The 17,662-nt window shown below is 33.4% G+C and overlaps 2 protein-coding genes across 11 annotated transcripts; one reads left to right on the top strand and one right to left on the bottom strand.

Annotated features, from left to right (window-relative positions):
• Positions 1-426: 426 nt before the first annotated feature.
• Positions 427-11,498, bottom strand: LOC123213780 (transcription factor TFIIIB component B'' homolog). Of its 10 annotated transcripts, none has more exons than XM_044633337.1 (15): positions 11,375-11,498; positions 6,056-6,169; positions 5,599-5,948; positions 5,254-5,491; positions 5,112-5,171; positions 4,803-5,026; positions 4,655-4,721; positions 4,221-4,576; positions 3,703-4,105; positions 3,516-3,616; positions 3,313-3,356; positions 1,962-2,193; positions 1,186-1,330; positions 966-1,099; positions 427-602 (listed from the first exon to the last, which is right to left on the bottom strand). In XM_044633337.1, exons 2-15 carry the CDS (start codon positions 6,108-6,110, stop codon positions 483-485), a joined length of 2,529 nt encoding a protein of 842 aa, XP_044489272.1. In that variant the 5' UTR covers positions 6,111-6,169; positions 11,375-11,498; the 3' UTR covers positions 427-482. The 10 variants fall into 10 exon arrangements, with proteins under 10 accessions (XP_044489272.1, XP_044489269.1, XP_044489271.1 ...); XM_044633334.1 differs by lacking the exon at positions 11,375-11,498 and adding an exon at positions 9,724-10,011; XM_044633336.1 differs by lacking the exon at positions 11,375-11,498 and adding an exon at positions 9,724-10,011 and having other exon boundaries at positions 6,056-6,166.
• A 4,025-nt stretch (positions 11,499-15,523) lies between these two features.
• Positions 15,524-16,854, top strand: LOC123213854 (bZIP transcription factor 11-like). Its single transcript, XM_044633470.1, has one exon. The coding sequence runs from the start codon at positions 16,173-16,175 to the stop codon at positions 16,695-16,697; it is 525 nt and encodes a 174-aa protein (XP_044489405.1). The 5' UTR covers positions 15,524-16,172; the 3' UTR covers positions 16,698-16,854.
• Positions 16,855-17,662: the final 808 nt, after the last annotated feature.

The following is a 17,662-nucleotide window of genomic DNA, read 5'->3' as shown; positions in this document are numbered from 1 at the left end:
TTGAAAAATACTGATATTCAAGTTTAAAAAATATCTAATATAAACCCTGTAAATCATAAGCCTATTTATATATAATACACTTGTATAGCGTCTTCATGAACAACTACTGAAAATGACTAATCCCACTTGAATTGTTATTATAATTATTATGATTAAGAGACACATCAAGGCATAATTTTTTTGGAAGAGGGAGCTGGCAAAAGAATGGCAAAAGAATAATGAGTGTCGGCACATTTGCCATTGTCAAAATGTCTCAAATATTTTTAAGTAATGGGTCAAAAACCTGATTAGTTTGTCTGTCCTAAAATTAATCATAAAACAGATGCAGTAAATCTGTCCACTACAATTTCTACTTCTTTACCTGAAATTATGAATCTGGGCGGGCTGTGAGCTGAAAACATAATTACTTAGAAAGGAATAGAATGGTTTACCAGAACAGAAAATGAGATAAATATCCAGTAATCTGTGTTAGTCTTTAATTGCTAAAATACATTGTTATATGAACTAAATATATCATCATCGTCATCACTCTTCAATGGACTACCGACTGCTGCAACATCTGCTTCCCCATCTTCATCCTGCTTCACTTTTTCTGCTTCGTCCTGCAAACACACAAGAACCTTTATTAAAACACTGAAATTTCCTATAAATTCATATTTCGATTCACTACCACACATCCATCTACAGGCGACGATAAAATGACTTCAATGAGTAATGAAAGTTGGACTACATATTTATGGAAATACATCCATGAGTACCAACACATATTTACCCGTGCAACAACAGACAAATGAATTCCATTAATACAAAAATATGGAAATCAGCTTGCAAATTTTTACTACCATTAGGTTTGGCCCATGTTATGATTAAAACCCATGTGAATTTTGGATTAGGTTTTTCAAAGGAGTTCAATTCTCTCTATCACACACATTATCTGTCAACACAAATGAGAGCATGAAATATACATTAATTTCAGTAGCCAATTCCTCCACCTCTTCTTCGCCTGGTATGTCAATTGGCTCCTCTCCATTACTGTCCTGCCGTGCCTGTGCAGCAATTTCCCGAAGCTGTTCAATCAACTTTTCAAAATGGGAATGATCTGCAACAAAATTCTATATGGTTAGCACTTATGAGAACAACTAGCTCAAGGCTCAAATTGTCACAATTATGAATAAAGTTTTCTACCTTTGGAACGATTGGTGAGAGCCTCATTAAGCTTCAATGGTTGTTTACGCTCTTCCTTCTTATATTTTAACTTGATTTGCTGACGTGTTCTTCCAGGGAAAAGTTGTTGTATCATTGTAAGATCAGTACCAAACTGTCCAATAGCCTATAGTCCATATATTATAAAGATTTCAGGAATATTCTACCACTAAATATAAAACCCAGGCAATACTTGGATGATAATAGGAAGCAAATATCCACATAATGCAGTTTATGATGATTAAGCATGCCACTGCTATTTTAGAAAACTAATATAAAATAAAAGCATGATGGTTAATTAACTTGAGTAAATGATATGCAGTTCTTAAACATCATCAAAAAAGACAGTCAACAAAGAACCTGTAGCTGATTTATCATCCAAAGGAATTGCATATTAATTCAAGACCACTTAAAATCTCTTTCTACTTACCAAAAACTGGGAGCTGCAACAATGCTAAACTAAAAACAGGGAAAACTCAGCTGACATAGTGCTTATATGGTGAACATAGAAGTACAAATCTATCATGCAAGTCAACCTTTGTTAGGACTCATGCGGGGCACCAAAAGAAATACAGGACAAAGAGCACAAACACAAAATCAACTGAGGGAGGCACATACTCGGTTCATATTCAACCTCTTTTATTCTCAATCTCTGAATTTACAACTTGTTACAATTAATTCGGTTTGCTGGTGCTGGGTGCCTAACAACCTTCAATGGTAATAGAATAAACCCAATGCAAAAGTATAGCTAAATGTACCTCGTAAAACAATTCTGTGTCTTGTTTTGACCATCTTACTGTTGGTGTTTTCTTCATGAAAGACTGATAGTTGAAGTGAAGGCTTGACTGAACCCTACGAGTTGCTTGATTACCAGTATAGCCAATGCCTTGTTCTGAAGCAAAGGTCTCCTCTCCACTATGATTATCCTCATCACAAGGATTTTCAGTACTAAACAGAAAACATTTGTAACCGAAAAAATAAATCAACCAACTGCAAAGGACAGTATAATTTAAGTTAAAACTGAAAACTAGCAGACATGACCTAAACAGAATTTTCCCAAAAGAAATGCCATAACATCTGTAGCAGCAACTGTCCAGATAGTTGTAGCTGGAAGTAATAGATTCTTAGTGGCATCTATCAACTTTCTAGCCAAATGAGGCAACATTACAAACTTCTAAAGTAGGAAGGCTATAAAAAAGGGACTTTCTAGGGGATCCTATGTAACACCCCAGGTCCAATAGCCCGGCCCACTGTTAAGATATTGTCCACTTTGGACACACAGTCCATCATGGGTTTGCTTCTGGGCTTTGCAACCCAAAACGCATCTTAACAGTTAAGGAGCTCACAGGCTATTTAACCAATTCAATTCTCCCACCACTAACCAATGTGGGATCCATAGACAGAGCACACACAGACCCAGCATCTCTCCCGTGCTTTGTCGATGTGGGATTCGCCTAGGGGTATCACATCCTAAGTTGAATACTCAGTGATTAAAAGCTTGGCCAATTTCCTCTGAACAAGCATGCTGGGTTTTTTAAGCCCCCACCCTAGGTGAACACCTTTACATTGAAGCACAAGATGAGTTTATACTTAAAAAACTTTCACATCAACCCTACTACTGATACAAAAGCCCTACACATATATATATTCGTTCTTTCATCTTTTTTCTTAAGAATAACTATACAGTTTAAAACATAGACTCATGGATCTAAAAGGCTACACATCTAAACAACGAGAAGTATATGCATTCATGTGTACAGACACATACACACACACACACACACCGACAAAAGACAAGCAAATATTTAATTAAAGCAAAGAAAGTCAAGAAGATGAAAACAAAAGAATAAAGCAGCAAGACAAACATTCACAGTACATACTTGTCATAAAGCTTGTTTCTATACGTTTTCAATGTATTTTATTTTATTTTTGGGTGGTGAGCATACATTTTCAACGTTGCCCAAGGTATTAGTAAAAATATTTGTACATTCATCCTCAACCTAAAAATAAAACACATTATAGAATAAAGCAAGACCAACCTAACATGAGAACCAATTACATTATAAACCTTATTGACGTAGATATGACTTTTGTTAAAAAGTCATGTACCTTTGATTGGTCGAGGATCTTGTCGATGTTTTGGCCTCTTTACTCTGCAAATGGCCAGATTCTATTCAGCAAAGAAGAAATTGATTGAAATAAATGAATAAGTAAATATAATATGACAAACTTTGGGAAAGCCAAACAGTGAAAACAGAATACAGTAACTTCTACACCTAAAATACAAAATACCAGAACATCATAACCTCTACCTCTAACCGCGCCCTGTACTCTGCCAATAAAATTAGATCCTTCATAGGCACCTTTCGAGGGTCAATTTCATCCTCTGGGGTCTCTAGCAATTCCTTACTCACTACAGGACAGAAAATAGAATATTAAAAAAAAAAAAATTTAAATCACCTAAAGACATAATCTATGATCGACAGAAATTGCAATCACCACGTCTTCTGTTTCGGCGAGTTGAATGAGAGAACTTCTTGGGAGGTTCTTTGGTTGACTGATCTGATGCTTCATTGGATTTCTTGCGCCTACGAACTGGTTTTCCATTTTCAGTCACAGGTTTCTTTGACTTTCTTGGTGCTCTTTTCTTCTGAGCTTTACTTTCCACTCTATGTTCACCAATACCTACATCTTCATCCACATTGCTACTTAGAGGATCAGCAGTGAAGCCGTCATGAGTCTCATCATCAGGCTCATCAACCAGTTGGGGAGTAGCTACTCGCTTTTTGCGATTCTTTGATGATTTGCCACCTTTATGCTCCTCACCAACCAAAGAAGATTCATTTGACCTCTGAGACAAATTTGATGCAGTAGAAACTTTTCTTTCCCTGCCAACAGAACTCTAAGAAGCCAAAATAAAGAACAAAGGTGTTCAACCGGGTAAATACAATTAGGCAAAGCATTTTATCTATCAAAGAAACTAACTTAAAAGATACAAATTTAGATAAAAATATTACCTGGTTTTCAGTCATTCCACAAACATCCTCTGTTTGTACATCCCCCAAAGTAGTATTGTCAGCATGGTATGTTTCAGCAAGATTTGTCAGTTCTTCATTCATTGGGAATTCAGAGTCCATAGACTCTTGAGGCGGAATGATATATCCCAAGTCTACGGATGTGTAATCAAACATGTGATCGGGTGGAAAAACAGAAAATGAGCCCTCTGAGACGTACTGAGATTCAGATGAAACATACTGCACAGTCGGTGGCTCCATAACCGATTCAACTGCATCAGCATTGGTCATGCTGATATTAGAGTTCTCCTTCCCAGCTCGTAACTTAGGCTTGGGTTTGAATTTCCCAGCATGCCATCCTAATATCGAAATAAGTTTAATAAAACACCAAAATATAAGAAAAGCTAGAATTATAAAAGTAGATGATTCTCTAATACCAGATGCAACCGTTGCCCCAGATATAAAATCAGTTTCCAAGTCAGAAGACGCCCTGGATTGCTGAACCTAACCAATATTTGAACCAAATCAATACAAATAACATTTTAGCAAAAACAATAAGATATACTCACAAAAATTAATTTTCACCTCTGTTTCCATTCTTCCATCCTCAACAGAGACAACTACATCACATTTAGAGATACAAGTCTCCCTGCAAGTTACGGGATCTTGGACCATGAATAAATCAGCACAACTTTCAGCTTGGGAAGCATCAAATTCACTTGCTTCTGAAGCACTAAAACAACTTCTACCCTGAATACCACCATTTTCGCCTCCATCTACATTCTCCAAATCCCCAATAGCGGGCTTCTCTGAAATACATGAAGTGCTCAGTACAGAAGAACAAAGACTCCAATTTTAAAGTTAAGACAGGTTAAAAGGTTCTTCACAACTCACCCATCTCATTTGTAGAGGGGCTAAGATAATTAGTGACACATTTGAAACCTGCAAATAAGTCTGCACTCTAAAAGAACACAACTTGTCAGCACATAGTGAAGAAACAACAATAGCAGTTAAGTAAAAATTCCTTTCGTTTTACCTCCCGCTGGTTTTTCAAATGAAGAGTGCAGATCTCCACAGCCAACAGAAACCGTAACCTCTGAATGTATAGCATTTCCAAAGCCATCATTCTCTTTTAATTGTTCTTCAGACTCACCAATTTCTACAGCAGCCAATGACAGACCCACAGGATCTGTCATTCTGTAATCCCTATTCGTAACATCAATTGGCTGAACTAAGTGTTCAGTGTCTGTGTAGATGGAGGTCTGTATCATGTCCTGATTTCCATCATCAGGGAGAATTGAAAGAGATGATGCAATTAAACCAATAACAACTAGTCACCGTATGAAAATATTTAGAAAAAAAAGACACTGCTTATGTTTACCTGTTTTGCCAATGTTTCAACTTTCATAGGCAGAATATCTCCAGAACAGACATCATCTCTCCTCGCAACAGCTTCAGATGATGGGTTCACTACCTGTGATTTCAAGTTATCATCCATAATTGGATCTTGTGATAAAGAGTCATCATTACTTTTCAAAGGTTCTTTGACTTTAGAGATAGATGGTTTTGTCCATCTATTATCAGCAGGCTGAAGAATCTGTGTTGTGTCCAAGCTAAGGGATGATTCTATAATCGTCTTTTCCTCTGTGTTGCTCGGTATCGAGGAAGCAACAGCTAGAATTGTTTCCTTCCTAGGTCTTGGTTTCGCTCTGGGTTGAAACCTGCCACGACCTGTCAAATGATAGAATATCAGACAATAATCCTTAATACACAAAGAATTGCAAGAATGCAAGGGCAGTGCTTCTCCCTGTTATGTTAGATTTTTAAAGAATTCTTACCATGTTTTACTGCAGGTCCAGATTCACCAGCAAAAAGCTCATCATCTGAATCCATCAGAGTATTTCTAACATCAAGAGTATTGTTTGCATACAGAACTGAAAATCCTGTCTCTACTGACAAAATCAACATGCAGATTAGTTAAAATAAATGTAAAAGCAAAAAAAATAAAACAGGACAACACTGAAGGAAATGCAGAAAACATTACAGTAGCTACCATATTGAAGTAAACTGACGTTTTCCTTTTTTCTTGAAAAACATTATAAAAAGATAATCCCTCTACAGTCAACCACAATTTTAATTCAACACAGACATATGCAACATAACTTTTGTTCTTCACAAATAAAATTAAATAACATATAATTTACACTCAATGATCTCCTTCTTAATTTCATATAACCAAGAGAAAAAACAAACACAACTGTAATATTTTTCATTTCCCACATACTTTTTTCCCTTTATTTGATCCTGCAGTGAAAATATTCTCTTTCTGTCGTCTCCGGCATATAATCACACCAAAGATACATTTGCACTAAAAGCTTCCAATTTCATCTACAATTTGTTCACATAGCCAATATAAAACAACACCTTAAAATTTTAAAATTTCCACAGCATGCATTAGGCTTATTCAACACCGCTTCTTGCTCAATAATCTACTTTACAAAAACAGAAATTATTGTTTCTGAATTCCGTTTTCAAATATCAGTAAATGTTGCCCCTTCAATATGTGTCTATCAATTATAAACTTATAAAAAAAATATCGTGTAAAAAAGGGAGAGACATAAGAGACACTGAAACTATTTCTATTCAGACCATTACCTAAAGCTGGTCCGATTTGGGAGAGTATGAAACCGGACAAGTTCTTTAACTAAAAACAACTTGCTTAGAAGCTAATGCAGATCAATATAATTCACATATAACTCAGTTGCACTCTACATAGAAAAACATATATTGTAAATGAACCAAATACACAATTACATAAAGCAAAACAGCCCATTTGGTTATTTAACAAATATAAAGCACACCTTTTATCAACAATCACAACAATAACACAAACAACTGTACGAGGGCTACGTAGGAAACCTAGTTAATGAAAAGGAAAACAAGGGAAGCAGTAAAGCGAAGGGGTGTTTGTATCTGTATGGATTGGGTAAAAGATCTGTCAGTATTAAGTGCTTTTGGCTCCCGGGAACGTTGTTTCTTTAGGTTTGAAAGAAATTGAGGGTTTAGGTCAAGTGAAATGAGCTGGAGCAGACTTTGTGAATTCTTATAGAGCCAAACAAGCCAAGGGCTTTAATTTTCGGGCCTAATTTTGTGTGATTAGGCTAATCCCTAATGGGGCGTTTGGTTTGAGTAATATTTGATTACTAAAATAGAAAAATTGTCTTGAAGATAGATTACTTAAAAGATTACTGGATATAAATGATTACTATGTTTGCTAAAATTTGATAGGTATAAATAATTATTGTGTTTGGTTAAAGGTAATAAAAGATTACTAGTAAATTATTTTACTTAAATACCCTTGAATATAATTATTTTTAAATATTTTTTATATTATTTGTCATATTAATTAAAAATAAATTTATTTTTATCTCAAAAAATTAATAAATAATAATTTTTCTATAATAAACTCAAGATTATCCCAGTAATCTTTAAATACCTTAGGTAAAGGTGGTAATTAGATTACCACCTATATTACCTGCCATGTTAGCATTAGTAATAAAATATTACTGTAATATTTTATTACTGACAAATCAAACAAGAGAATAAAAGATAGATTACCAAGGTAATCTTAAAAACTCTTAACTAAACGCACTCTAAGAAGCTTAAGGGCTTTAGTTTGCCCATATAATTGAGTCGAAGTCTAAGAAGCTTAAGCCCTATTGTTTGGGCCAATGAAAATTTGTAAATCCAAAACAGTTTCTTTGTAATGATAATAATTAAAAAATATATTGTATTAAAGTTGAATGAAAATATATGTATAAATAAATTATATAATTTACCTATACAAATTGAGATAATAATTTATGATTAAGTGATGTAATATTTACATTTTTTATTACTTTAATATCACCCGATCAGATAAATTTATATAATTTATTTGTACACATAGTATTACTCATTAAAGTTCTCTTAAACTTCTATTCTATAATGTCTACTAAAAGTTAAAACTATTGTTCAACATTATGGTCATCATATATCCAATAGGGTGTTTGTCTCGTTTATTGACATTTCATAAAAAATAAAAATAATACATACAAACTAAAGTAGTAGCTTACGATTGAGTGATATGATAATTTATTTTTTATTTATTTTTACTTGTAAATTACTCAATTATATACTATTATATCAATTTGTATATATAAACTTGTATAATGTATTCGTATATAGTTAATGAAAAGGAAAATAAAGGAAGCAGTAAAGCGAAGGGGTGATTGTATCTGTATGGATTGGGTAAAACCCATGTAGCATGGAATCGGAAACACAGAAACACCAAAATAGGGAAACAGAAACCCCAAAACGCATTTTTCTCAAAAATATAGGAAGCAGAAATATGAGAAACATATAAATATTAAAAAAATAAGGGTTTCTTTTTATAAATATCTGTTTTTTATTTAAAAAATTACAACAATTGCACAGTTTTTCCGTTTCTTCCAAGAAGTATTTACAAACTTATATTAATATAAATAATGTCCATTGTTTTTAGAAAACTCAGAGATGAGCAACTCCGAGTGCCATAAAGAATTTTGCTCCCAAATGTTCCAGCAGGTGACAATGAAACACTAAGAGCAAATGAGACAAAATCCCTAAAAGGTAACAACACATACAATTTAAACAACTTATTGTTATGTTTTCGCTGGGCTAAACGCGGAACAGGTATTGAAGAACCTGGGTTCAGAATATTCTGCTCACACAAAGCTCTCAATTCTCTGCTTCCCTTCATTTTAGCTCTTCTACCTATCTTGACAATAGATGAAAAGAGAATAAATAGACAAATGTTTACTTTGAGGGTAAACAAACCTCCCAAAGCAGAAGCTTAATTTCATAAATTTCATATCCTAATTACATGGACACAATACAAATAAATAACCTACTGGTTAACTAATTTCCCTTGAAATTCTTCATGATCCAATAGCACGTTTTCATTATTTGATTCAAACAAGATACTAAACAAAGACTGCAACTAACTCCTGCTTCTAAGCACTACCTGTTATCACGACTCCATCTCCATGCACGTGGGTTAACAACACATACATGAAATCGTTTAATTTAATAACTAAGGAAATAATAAAGAAAATGATATAATGGAAACGATAAATGCATATCACTTATTTAGTAACAAAATCACAGGAATCTACTTGCCTTTTCATACCAAAGAGGTTACTATATATTTTTATACCATTTATTCAAGTCTAAAGCTTCAACCATATGGTTACTCTGATTACCTAAATGCTAAAATCAAAATTGCAGCAAAATATTAACTTTACAGAACTCAGATGCATGCGAACCTCAGAACAAGAGTTACAAGACTGCTATAAACTTTACTACATGTGTAGAATAAAGTACAAAAAAATATATGCGTGCAGTATTGCAGTCTCTCTACAGCACTCAGATTCTCAGATTATAAATCAAATAAAGAGTTCTCAATCGGACATGAAAAATAGCGTACCAGATTAGATGTACAGATGAAGACGGCTGCTCAAGACCTCCCCGAGATTTCGAGACACGGAGAGGAGGGGACTTCACGCCGTTGATGCACTGATGAAGCCGAACAGATCATTGAAGAACTGATGAGTCAAAGACAGAGTTCGTCGAGACTTCAAGACGTCGGAGGCGGAGAGGAGATGGTTGGGTTACTGTAAATTGTGAAACTCTCAAACTCTATTCCCTTATTATAAGTATACGAAACGCGTTTCTTCAAAGGAAAAGCCTTTCATATTTCATCTAAATAACCAAAACGGCCCAAAACGCTCGTACCAGTTTCAAGCCGTTTTGGTTTCGGAAACACAGTGCGTTTCCGTGCTTTCCAGGGTAAAACCCACGGTTTTAATTAGGAAAACTGGACCACGTACCATTTGAAGGTCCAGTTCAGTCTGAAGCCGGTCCGGCCAGCTAACCAATCGATCCGGCTGGGTTTTCAATATTGTGTGAAAGCCTGAAAATTTTAGGTCTAATAAGAAGATGTTCTTTACACAATAATGTATAATGCATAATCAATAACCTGAATTGAATCAATAAAAGATCAATATTTCAAAATTCAATCAATAATTCACAATTAATACCCCATGAATTCAATCAATAATATAAAATCAATAAGAAATCCAAAATTTGGGAACAACCCTTGCAGTATAGTTAGATAGAACAATTTGACCAATTGATTGTGGCGGGAAAAGGAAGTGTGGATTCTGGAAGAACCTTTCTGGGTGTTATGTTGTATTCGGATTCTAAAGACTTAAACATTTTCGATAAAACATAAACCTTACTGTTTTATGTATAATTGTATATGAATGTTATTTTTTAGTTTTTTGAAAACTAAATTGAACCGGATTTAAATAGTATTCGACCATGAATCAGCAACAAATTGATGGTCCAACTATAGGCAAACCCAATTCAAAGCTCAAAACAACTTTTTCTTAAACCATTTTCATTTTAACTTTCGATTGATGATCCAACCAATCCGATCTAACTGATTGATTCAATCTAATTTTTGAAACAATAGTAAAACTTAACTACTACGTCAAAATTTTCTTAAATCGATCAATATGACTACAAAAATAATCATAAATAGCATAGCTAGTGGTAAATAGGATCAAATTCACTATGAACATTCTCTACCAATCTAATGTATATTCAAGTCTGAGAAAAACAAATTTTTTTCTAATTAAAAATTAAGGAAAATGGTAAGCGATTAATGACTATAAATTACCAAAATGAAAGCGTTGTTCTTTTGGTTTTGACTCAACGCAAGACTTATACCCTAAACCTACAAGACAAGGCAAACCCCAAAATAAATTCTGGATGATCTAGGCATAATTTATCTTGTCTCTATATCGTCTCAATTATAGATTGATTTGCTAAAGACTATCCATTGTAACAGTTAATAATTAAGCCTTCAATGCTACACCATTCGTTAGTAAAGAAATAGTAAGTAAAATCTGTTGAATCTATAATCAATTCAATCAACACGTTTCCATAAACAATTCAGATCCATCAAACTAGTATATGTTAGATTATGCATGAATGTATAAATCTAAATTGTAGCAATCCAAAAACAGTAATTTGTTTACAAATATTTAATTGACACCAATGTTCAATCTCACGCAAGTAATTGAGATATTTTGTGAAGAACAGTGGTCATGGATCTCGATATGTCTCTGCATATTGAGGAATGCTACAATTAGTCACTCATGGTGGAAGCATAAGAATTGGCTAGAGCTTCTGGATGCAAGAGATGGAATGAAAGTTTACAAATATGGCTGAAATTGTGTTGGAGCCACTAAGGATGATGAAAACAATGAATGTATTGTTATATAGGAGGAGACCAATGTCAGAATTGATGGGTTATGTAACATCCCCTCCAAAAGTACTTCCTACTAAAGGCAAACGCCACTAAATTAGTCTAATTAAGCAGGAATTCACTTACACAACTTCATTCTATCAACAATCGTAACACATGCAAAATTACAAAAATACTCTTATTAATAAAATTTGTGGAATCATACAAAGTATGTCATAACTACAAAAGAACCATCATCCATAAAAGAAACATAACGTGTAACTTATACATTAACATAATATCAAAATATGTCATGCCCCATACATATATTGGAAATATAAATGCATAAATGACATAAATTCCCTCATGTCACCTCTATTCTCGTTGGCAATTACTTGTACCCTAATCACTACAATCACTTATAACTACAAAACACAAAATGTAGGGGAGTGAATGATAAGTCACTTAGTAAGTAAAAAATACACTAACTTTACAAAATCTCCAAACTACCCTTGGCTTGACCTATTATAACTCGACCATCAAAAGTCTATTTCTATACTCCCACTATGATGGCATGAGTCCTACTCCTAGTTGTTGTAACTCAAGAACCTCTAGGCTCCATATCATATCTCTCAAGATTATCTAGGTCCCACTCGGTCACTAAAAAATACTCTGGATTCTAAATTGGTGTAACCACATAATCTCTCTAGTGAAAGCACTATCTCATTTATAATTGTATACTAGAAGATCGAATTGGATCTCCACACTCTACTATGAGTGATTGGGTTCTATTGCAAATCAATGGCCTTACTGCGGGCAGTGCAAAGAGTATCTCAAAGGTGTCCCCTCATAACGACCTTAACATTGGTACCTTTGACTACGGTACTATTTAAATTAAGCATGCATGTTGACTCGAGCTACCTAATTGTGAGCTCGTAAAGCTTTCACCATTCCTCTAGTATATCTTGAGCTCTCCAAGCAATATTTTATTTTGTATGTCTTCCTTTCACCTTTGGGGTTTTCAAGATTCATTGCTAATTGTAATATGCTTATACAATAACCCTAACAATCGTTTCTTCTTTATGAATGTTTGTTTGTCTTTTGTTCATAACGAATAGGCGTTCTCATATGATGAATGTTCATTCATCATCTTTAGACGAATGTCCATTACTCTTAAATTGCTCGTTTCTAGATCCTACAGGTGCTATAGTTTTCTAAACCAAGTACGCTCTTTCCTACATAATGAATATTCGTGCATGATGTCTTTCTTAATGAAGAAAAACGACAAACAATGCGTAAGCACGTTCATCCCCTTTCATTTAAGAGAAATTATAAGTCATGAATGGTCATTACATATCACATGAACGCTTCTACATCTACGACAAATGAACATTCATGGTGCTTAGAAGATCTAAACTATGTTGTTATCAAGCCTCAAGTCATCCTAAACACATTACTACATGTAAAAATTATTCCAAACAAGTTCCTAACACTAACAACGCATCAAACAATAGACTTTATCAATAGAGCCGATGCTATAGTCCACATGCAATCTTAACACTAGAGTTGCTAGTAAGAGAGAAATGGATGAGTAAAAACAAAAATTAAAAATATACGAAAAGTCTTATTGGCTAAACTAATTAAAAAAATATTTCAACTTGTTATAAACAAATCATGGAAATTTCAATAATAAAATATGAAAATTATATTGACTTGAAAATAAGATAACAGTATAAAATCACATGAGCATCAAATTATGAATATACACTTCACTTGAAGAGATATTCATGATTTTGCGTGGCCTACTCCATATAATTTTTGAAAAGGACTTGTATGAAAAATCCCATAAAGACCAAAGAAATTTATTTTTGGGTGGGTAGCTAAGCCCCAATTCATGGATTTCTTCATTGTGAAGGTAAGTTTGCAAGTTGAAGTTGCAAAAGTTAAATTTTTTATACAATGTACTAACACTATAGAGAAAGTGATGGGCAAAGATACACAATTCTATTTTGATAATGATACTTTTTATGATTTTTTTCTATTATTTTTTTAATTTTTTTTGTTATTTATTTATTTATTTATTATATTACGTAACATCACTCGATATTAAAAATATGTACTGATGTTAAAATTATTATTATTTACTCTTATTGACAATGACTTTTATATTTTCATGGACGGAATTTTATCAAAATTGTGAAAATATTTAAAATTCTTCCAAAATTATTCAAAATTATCCAATAAAACTATCAAAACATGCATAGGAAGAGTACATATTATATAATATACTCATATATGACATAGAAAAATCTTCTTATAATCTTCAAATAAAGTTGTCACATTCAGTGGAAAAGCGTCTTAAAATAGGTGTCCGCTTTATGTGGGGTGTCTTTGGAAATTCTCATGCCATTCACATGAGCAAATTCCAATCCACCCAAGATTTATCCTAAAGGACTTTTTCCGCCCCTTGATAGTATAAATAGCATTTTTTTCCCAAAATCAAATTTCAATTAAAAAAACTAACACCATAAGCGTAAAATAGTAATTTCATAATCCATTTTTTTTTAAAAACAATTATAAATAACCTTTTACAAGTCTAACTTAAAAGTTTAAAATATAACAATTCAATATTTTTTAAAGATTTGAAAATTTATAATTTTATCGTTATAATCTATTGAACTCTTAGGGTTTATGATTTTAGAGTTATGATATAAAAACTTTACGCCGTAATGGGATAAAAAAGTATTTTTAGGCTAAGCACGGGAAAATATAATTTACTCAATTTAAATCATCAGTGTTTTTTTAATTAAAATTATTTTTGGATTTATATAATAATAAAAAACCAGAGAAAAAAATCATACCACATATCTGATGTCATATCCTTTAATTAAAAATTTTCTTTTGGTGCTTTGTGCCATAGTGACACTTTCTCACCAGTATTGTCGGTGATAGGGGGCAGTGTCAAAAATATATATGTATACCATTTTGTGCTAATTTACTAACAAAATATGACCAAGGATGGAAAAGTGTCATTTTATAAGTTTGAGAGTAAAAAGGTAAATTAAAAAAATGAAGGAATGATGTAAAATTTTTGTCGTTCTCAAATATATAATAAAGCCATTTAAATTGTGACACCCACAAACTCAAAGATAATTTGAATCTTATCGGCCAAATTCATTACCATCAAATCAGTGTAATTGAATCTTATATATGTTTGAGTTGCACAGGATAACACTCAACTCAATTTTTTTTTAAAACAAAAAATTTTATCCAAATTAAATAGCTATTTTTAAAATTAAATTAATCATATTAAATATAATAAATCTCTAATTTAATAACCAATTTTATAAATATTAAATCAAATAAATTAAAATTGTAATTTTAATATATTCATAAAATAAATATAAAATGTTGTTTTTCTTTTATTTTTCAAACTAAGATTTGGGTGACACTCAACTCAGCTTTCCGAGAAATCTCTTCCCACTGTTGCTTCCATTCGTTTTACCTTTTTCACCATGCACAGAAATTCATAAAACTCACCGGTTAAGCCATCCGCAAAATTCCACGAGTTTTGGCAGTCCCACTGACAGTAACATTCACTACATTTGCAGAAGGGAATCTCGTCTCATTGCTCAAATACGCAAATTCAAGCGTCGTTTTGGCGAAGCTCAGAACCCAAAGCTGTATTAAATGACTCATCTCATGGTTTGTAACGACCACCACTAGTTGAAAAGATATTTAATTTTAATTCTGAAGAAAAACGGTAGCCGTAGAGTTCGAATCCAACGGTGGAGATGAATTAATAAGACAAGGAAGAAGAACAGCCGTTGATCATCATGTAAACTGAGATTGTTGGTTACCAGCTGGATGTGGTCAGTTGGGGGCACTTCTCTCTCCTCCCCTTACCTCACATGCCCCCATCAACTTTCCCCACAACTTTGATCTTACAGGAGATTCCAATTCCAAATCCAAACCCAAACCAAACTCCCTTTTATTTTTTATTTATTAATTATATTTTCATCCACTTGTTCGTCCTCTTTACCTCTATAAATTCCACACCCTCAATCTCTCTTCTCCCTGTTCTACTTTCCCCTTTCTTCTCCCCAGTAGTCTTGCAGCATCTTTCCTCATTTCTTTATCATCTTTCAAGCTTCATTTCCAAGCCTTCTATCGTACATATTTGGGTTCATCTTTCTTCTTTATACATAAGCAGTTTTTATCTCTTTTCTTGTTTTTGCTTTGGAAGTAGTGTGTTTTCTCTGAACTCATGTTCAGTTTATCGGTGTTGATGTTTGAGATTAATGTCTCCAATTCTGAGTGAACTTGTCTTTTCTGAGTGTATGATAAATTCTTCCACGTTCAGACGCAGGACCCAGCTTGTTCAATCTTTCTCAGTTGTTTTCCTCTACTGGTTGTATTACGTTTCATGATTTTTAATCCAATCTCTGTATTTAGTAATCTATAATCTATAATAATCGTATATAAATATTTTCATCTTCAGTTTAATTAGTTTTTGCTGTTTGTCTGTCTTTTGAACCATCTGGGTCCTGCTAATATCTCTCTCTTAGTTATCTCTTGCATCTAAAACTCTATTGCGAGTTTTCAAGAAAGATCAGATTTTTATGGCTTCCTCAAGTGGGACATCTTCAGGTTCAGGTTCTGGTTCTGGTTCTGTGTTGCAGAACTCAGGTTCTGAGGAGGACTTGAGGGCATTGATGGATCAGAGGAAGAGGAAGAGAATGATTTCAAACAGGGAGTCAGCGAGGAGGTCAAGAATGAGGAAACAGAAGCATTTGGATGATTTAATGGCGCAAGCGGCGAATCTGAGGCTGAAACATCAACACATCATCACAAACATCAACATCACCACTCAGCATTTCCTCAACATTGAGGCTGAAAACTCAGTGTTGAGAGCTCAACTTGGTGAGCTCACCCACAGATTGCAGTCTTTGAATGAGATCATCTCCTTCTTGAGCACTAATGCTGCAGACAACAACACTGCCTCCTATGGAGGACCTTTGGACACAACCTCCATAGCTTCAAGCTTCATCACTGAGCCTCCTGTGATTGATAACTTTATGAGTCCATTGAATCTGTCATATCTGAATCAACCCATCATGGCTTCTGTTGACATGTTTCAGTACTGAGTTCAAATTAATCACCCCCTGAAGATGATTAGAGAGAGTAAGAGAGAGACGATTAAGTAGTAATTAAGGAATAATTAAGTGTTTTAATTATTGGGTTTGCTAGTTCTTGGTCTGTAAATGGGATTTCTGCTATGGAATTCAAGACCTGTTTGAAGTATTTGATCTCTAGTTAATATCTACAAAATAATATTTGTATTAATTACTGCATAAATCTCTTCTCTTTTTGTTTGTTTCATGACTTCATGTTTGACAAATTCTACCAGAAGATACAGAGGTCATCTTGTTCTAAAAGAAGTTAAATATTGTTTAAGCTTGAAGGTTAACAAATTGGAATGAAAACTACAATTATTGAAAACTGACTTGTGGGTTATCTGGATTCAACACTGTTTATGCAGTTTGATCTATTTAGATAAGCTTCTTGAACTCAAGGAGATATGCAAACAAGCAGCAGCCATGAGATCATCATAGTTGAAGTTCTTTGACTAATATTGTGCTCAAATCTTAATTTTAAAGAAGTTCCACATTAACAAATCTTCATGAAGATATGAATATCAAGTGCTCAATTCAAGTGTTTTCTGTTTTAAGAAAAAGTCTGCCATGTCCAAGCTGTATATGTCTTTCGCACGTTGGAATTTTCATGTGGGATACATGATTATGATTTTTCATCTGATAAAAATAAAAAGGGGATAAATGGATATTCCAGAAATAATTTTTCATAAGCATTATCCGATTATATTGAAGATGTGTAATGCACTTCACTTTTGGTCACTTCATTTGGATTATAAATGTGAACTACTAAAAATTAAGTGTCAGGTCTCTTTTCATAACAGTAAGGGATAATAATAATCCTATCAAAAAAAGTTGTCATATTTGTGTTGAGTATTATTAGAAAAGAACACTAGTTAGTTCTTCATATCAATAATCAATAGCGAAAGTTTTGGCATCAAAATAATTTTTACATCAAA

Source organism: Mangifera indica, chromosome 4 (assembly GCF_011075055.1).
Source record: "Mangifera indica cultivar Alphonso chromosome 4, CATAS_Mindica_2.1, whole genome shotgun sequence".
Taxonomy (NCBI): domain Eukaryota; kingdom Viridiplantae; phylum Streptophyta; class Magnoliopsida; order Sapindales; family Anacardiaceae; genus Mangifera; species Mangifera indica.
Note: the sequence above shows the minus strand (reverse complement) of the source record. Positions and strands in the feature narration are given on the sequence as shown.

Bases quoted from the DNA above. Each gene is read 5' to 3' on its own strand.
- LOC123213780 (XM_044633337.1), bottom strand. From the start codon at position 6,110: ATGGATTCAGATGATGAGCTTTTTGCTGGTGAATCTGGACCTGCAGTA. The intron at 4,577-4,654 runs GTATTAGAGAAT...TTTCGATATTAG, and splicing joins TGGGGCAACGGTTGCATCTG to GATGGCATGCTGGGAAATTC. The intron at 1,100-1,185 runs GTAGAAAACTTT...ATTTTGTTGCAG, and splicing joins TCTCACCAATCGTTCCAAAG to ATCATTCCCATTTTGAAAAG.
- LOC123213854 (XM_044633470.1), top strand. From the start codon at position 16,173: ATGGCTTCCTCAAGTGGGACATCTTCAGGTTCAGGTTCTGGTTCTGGT.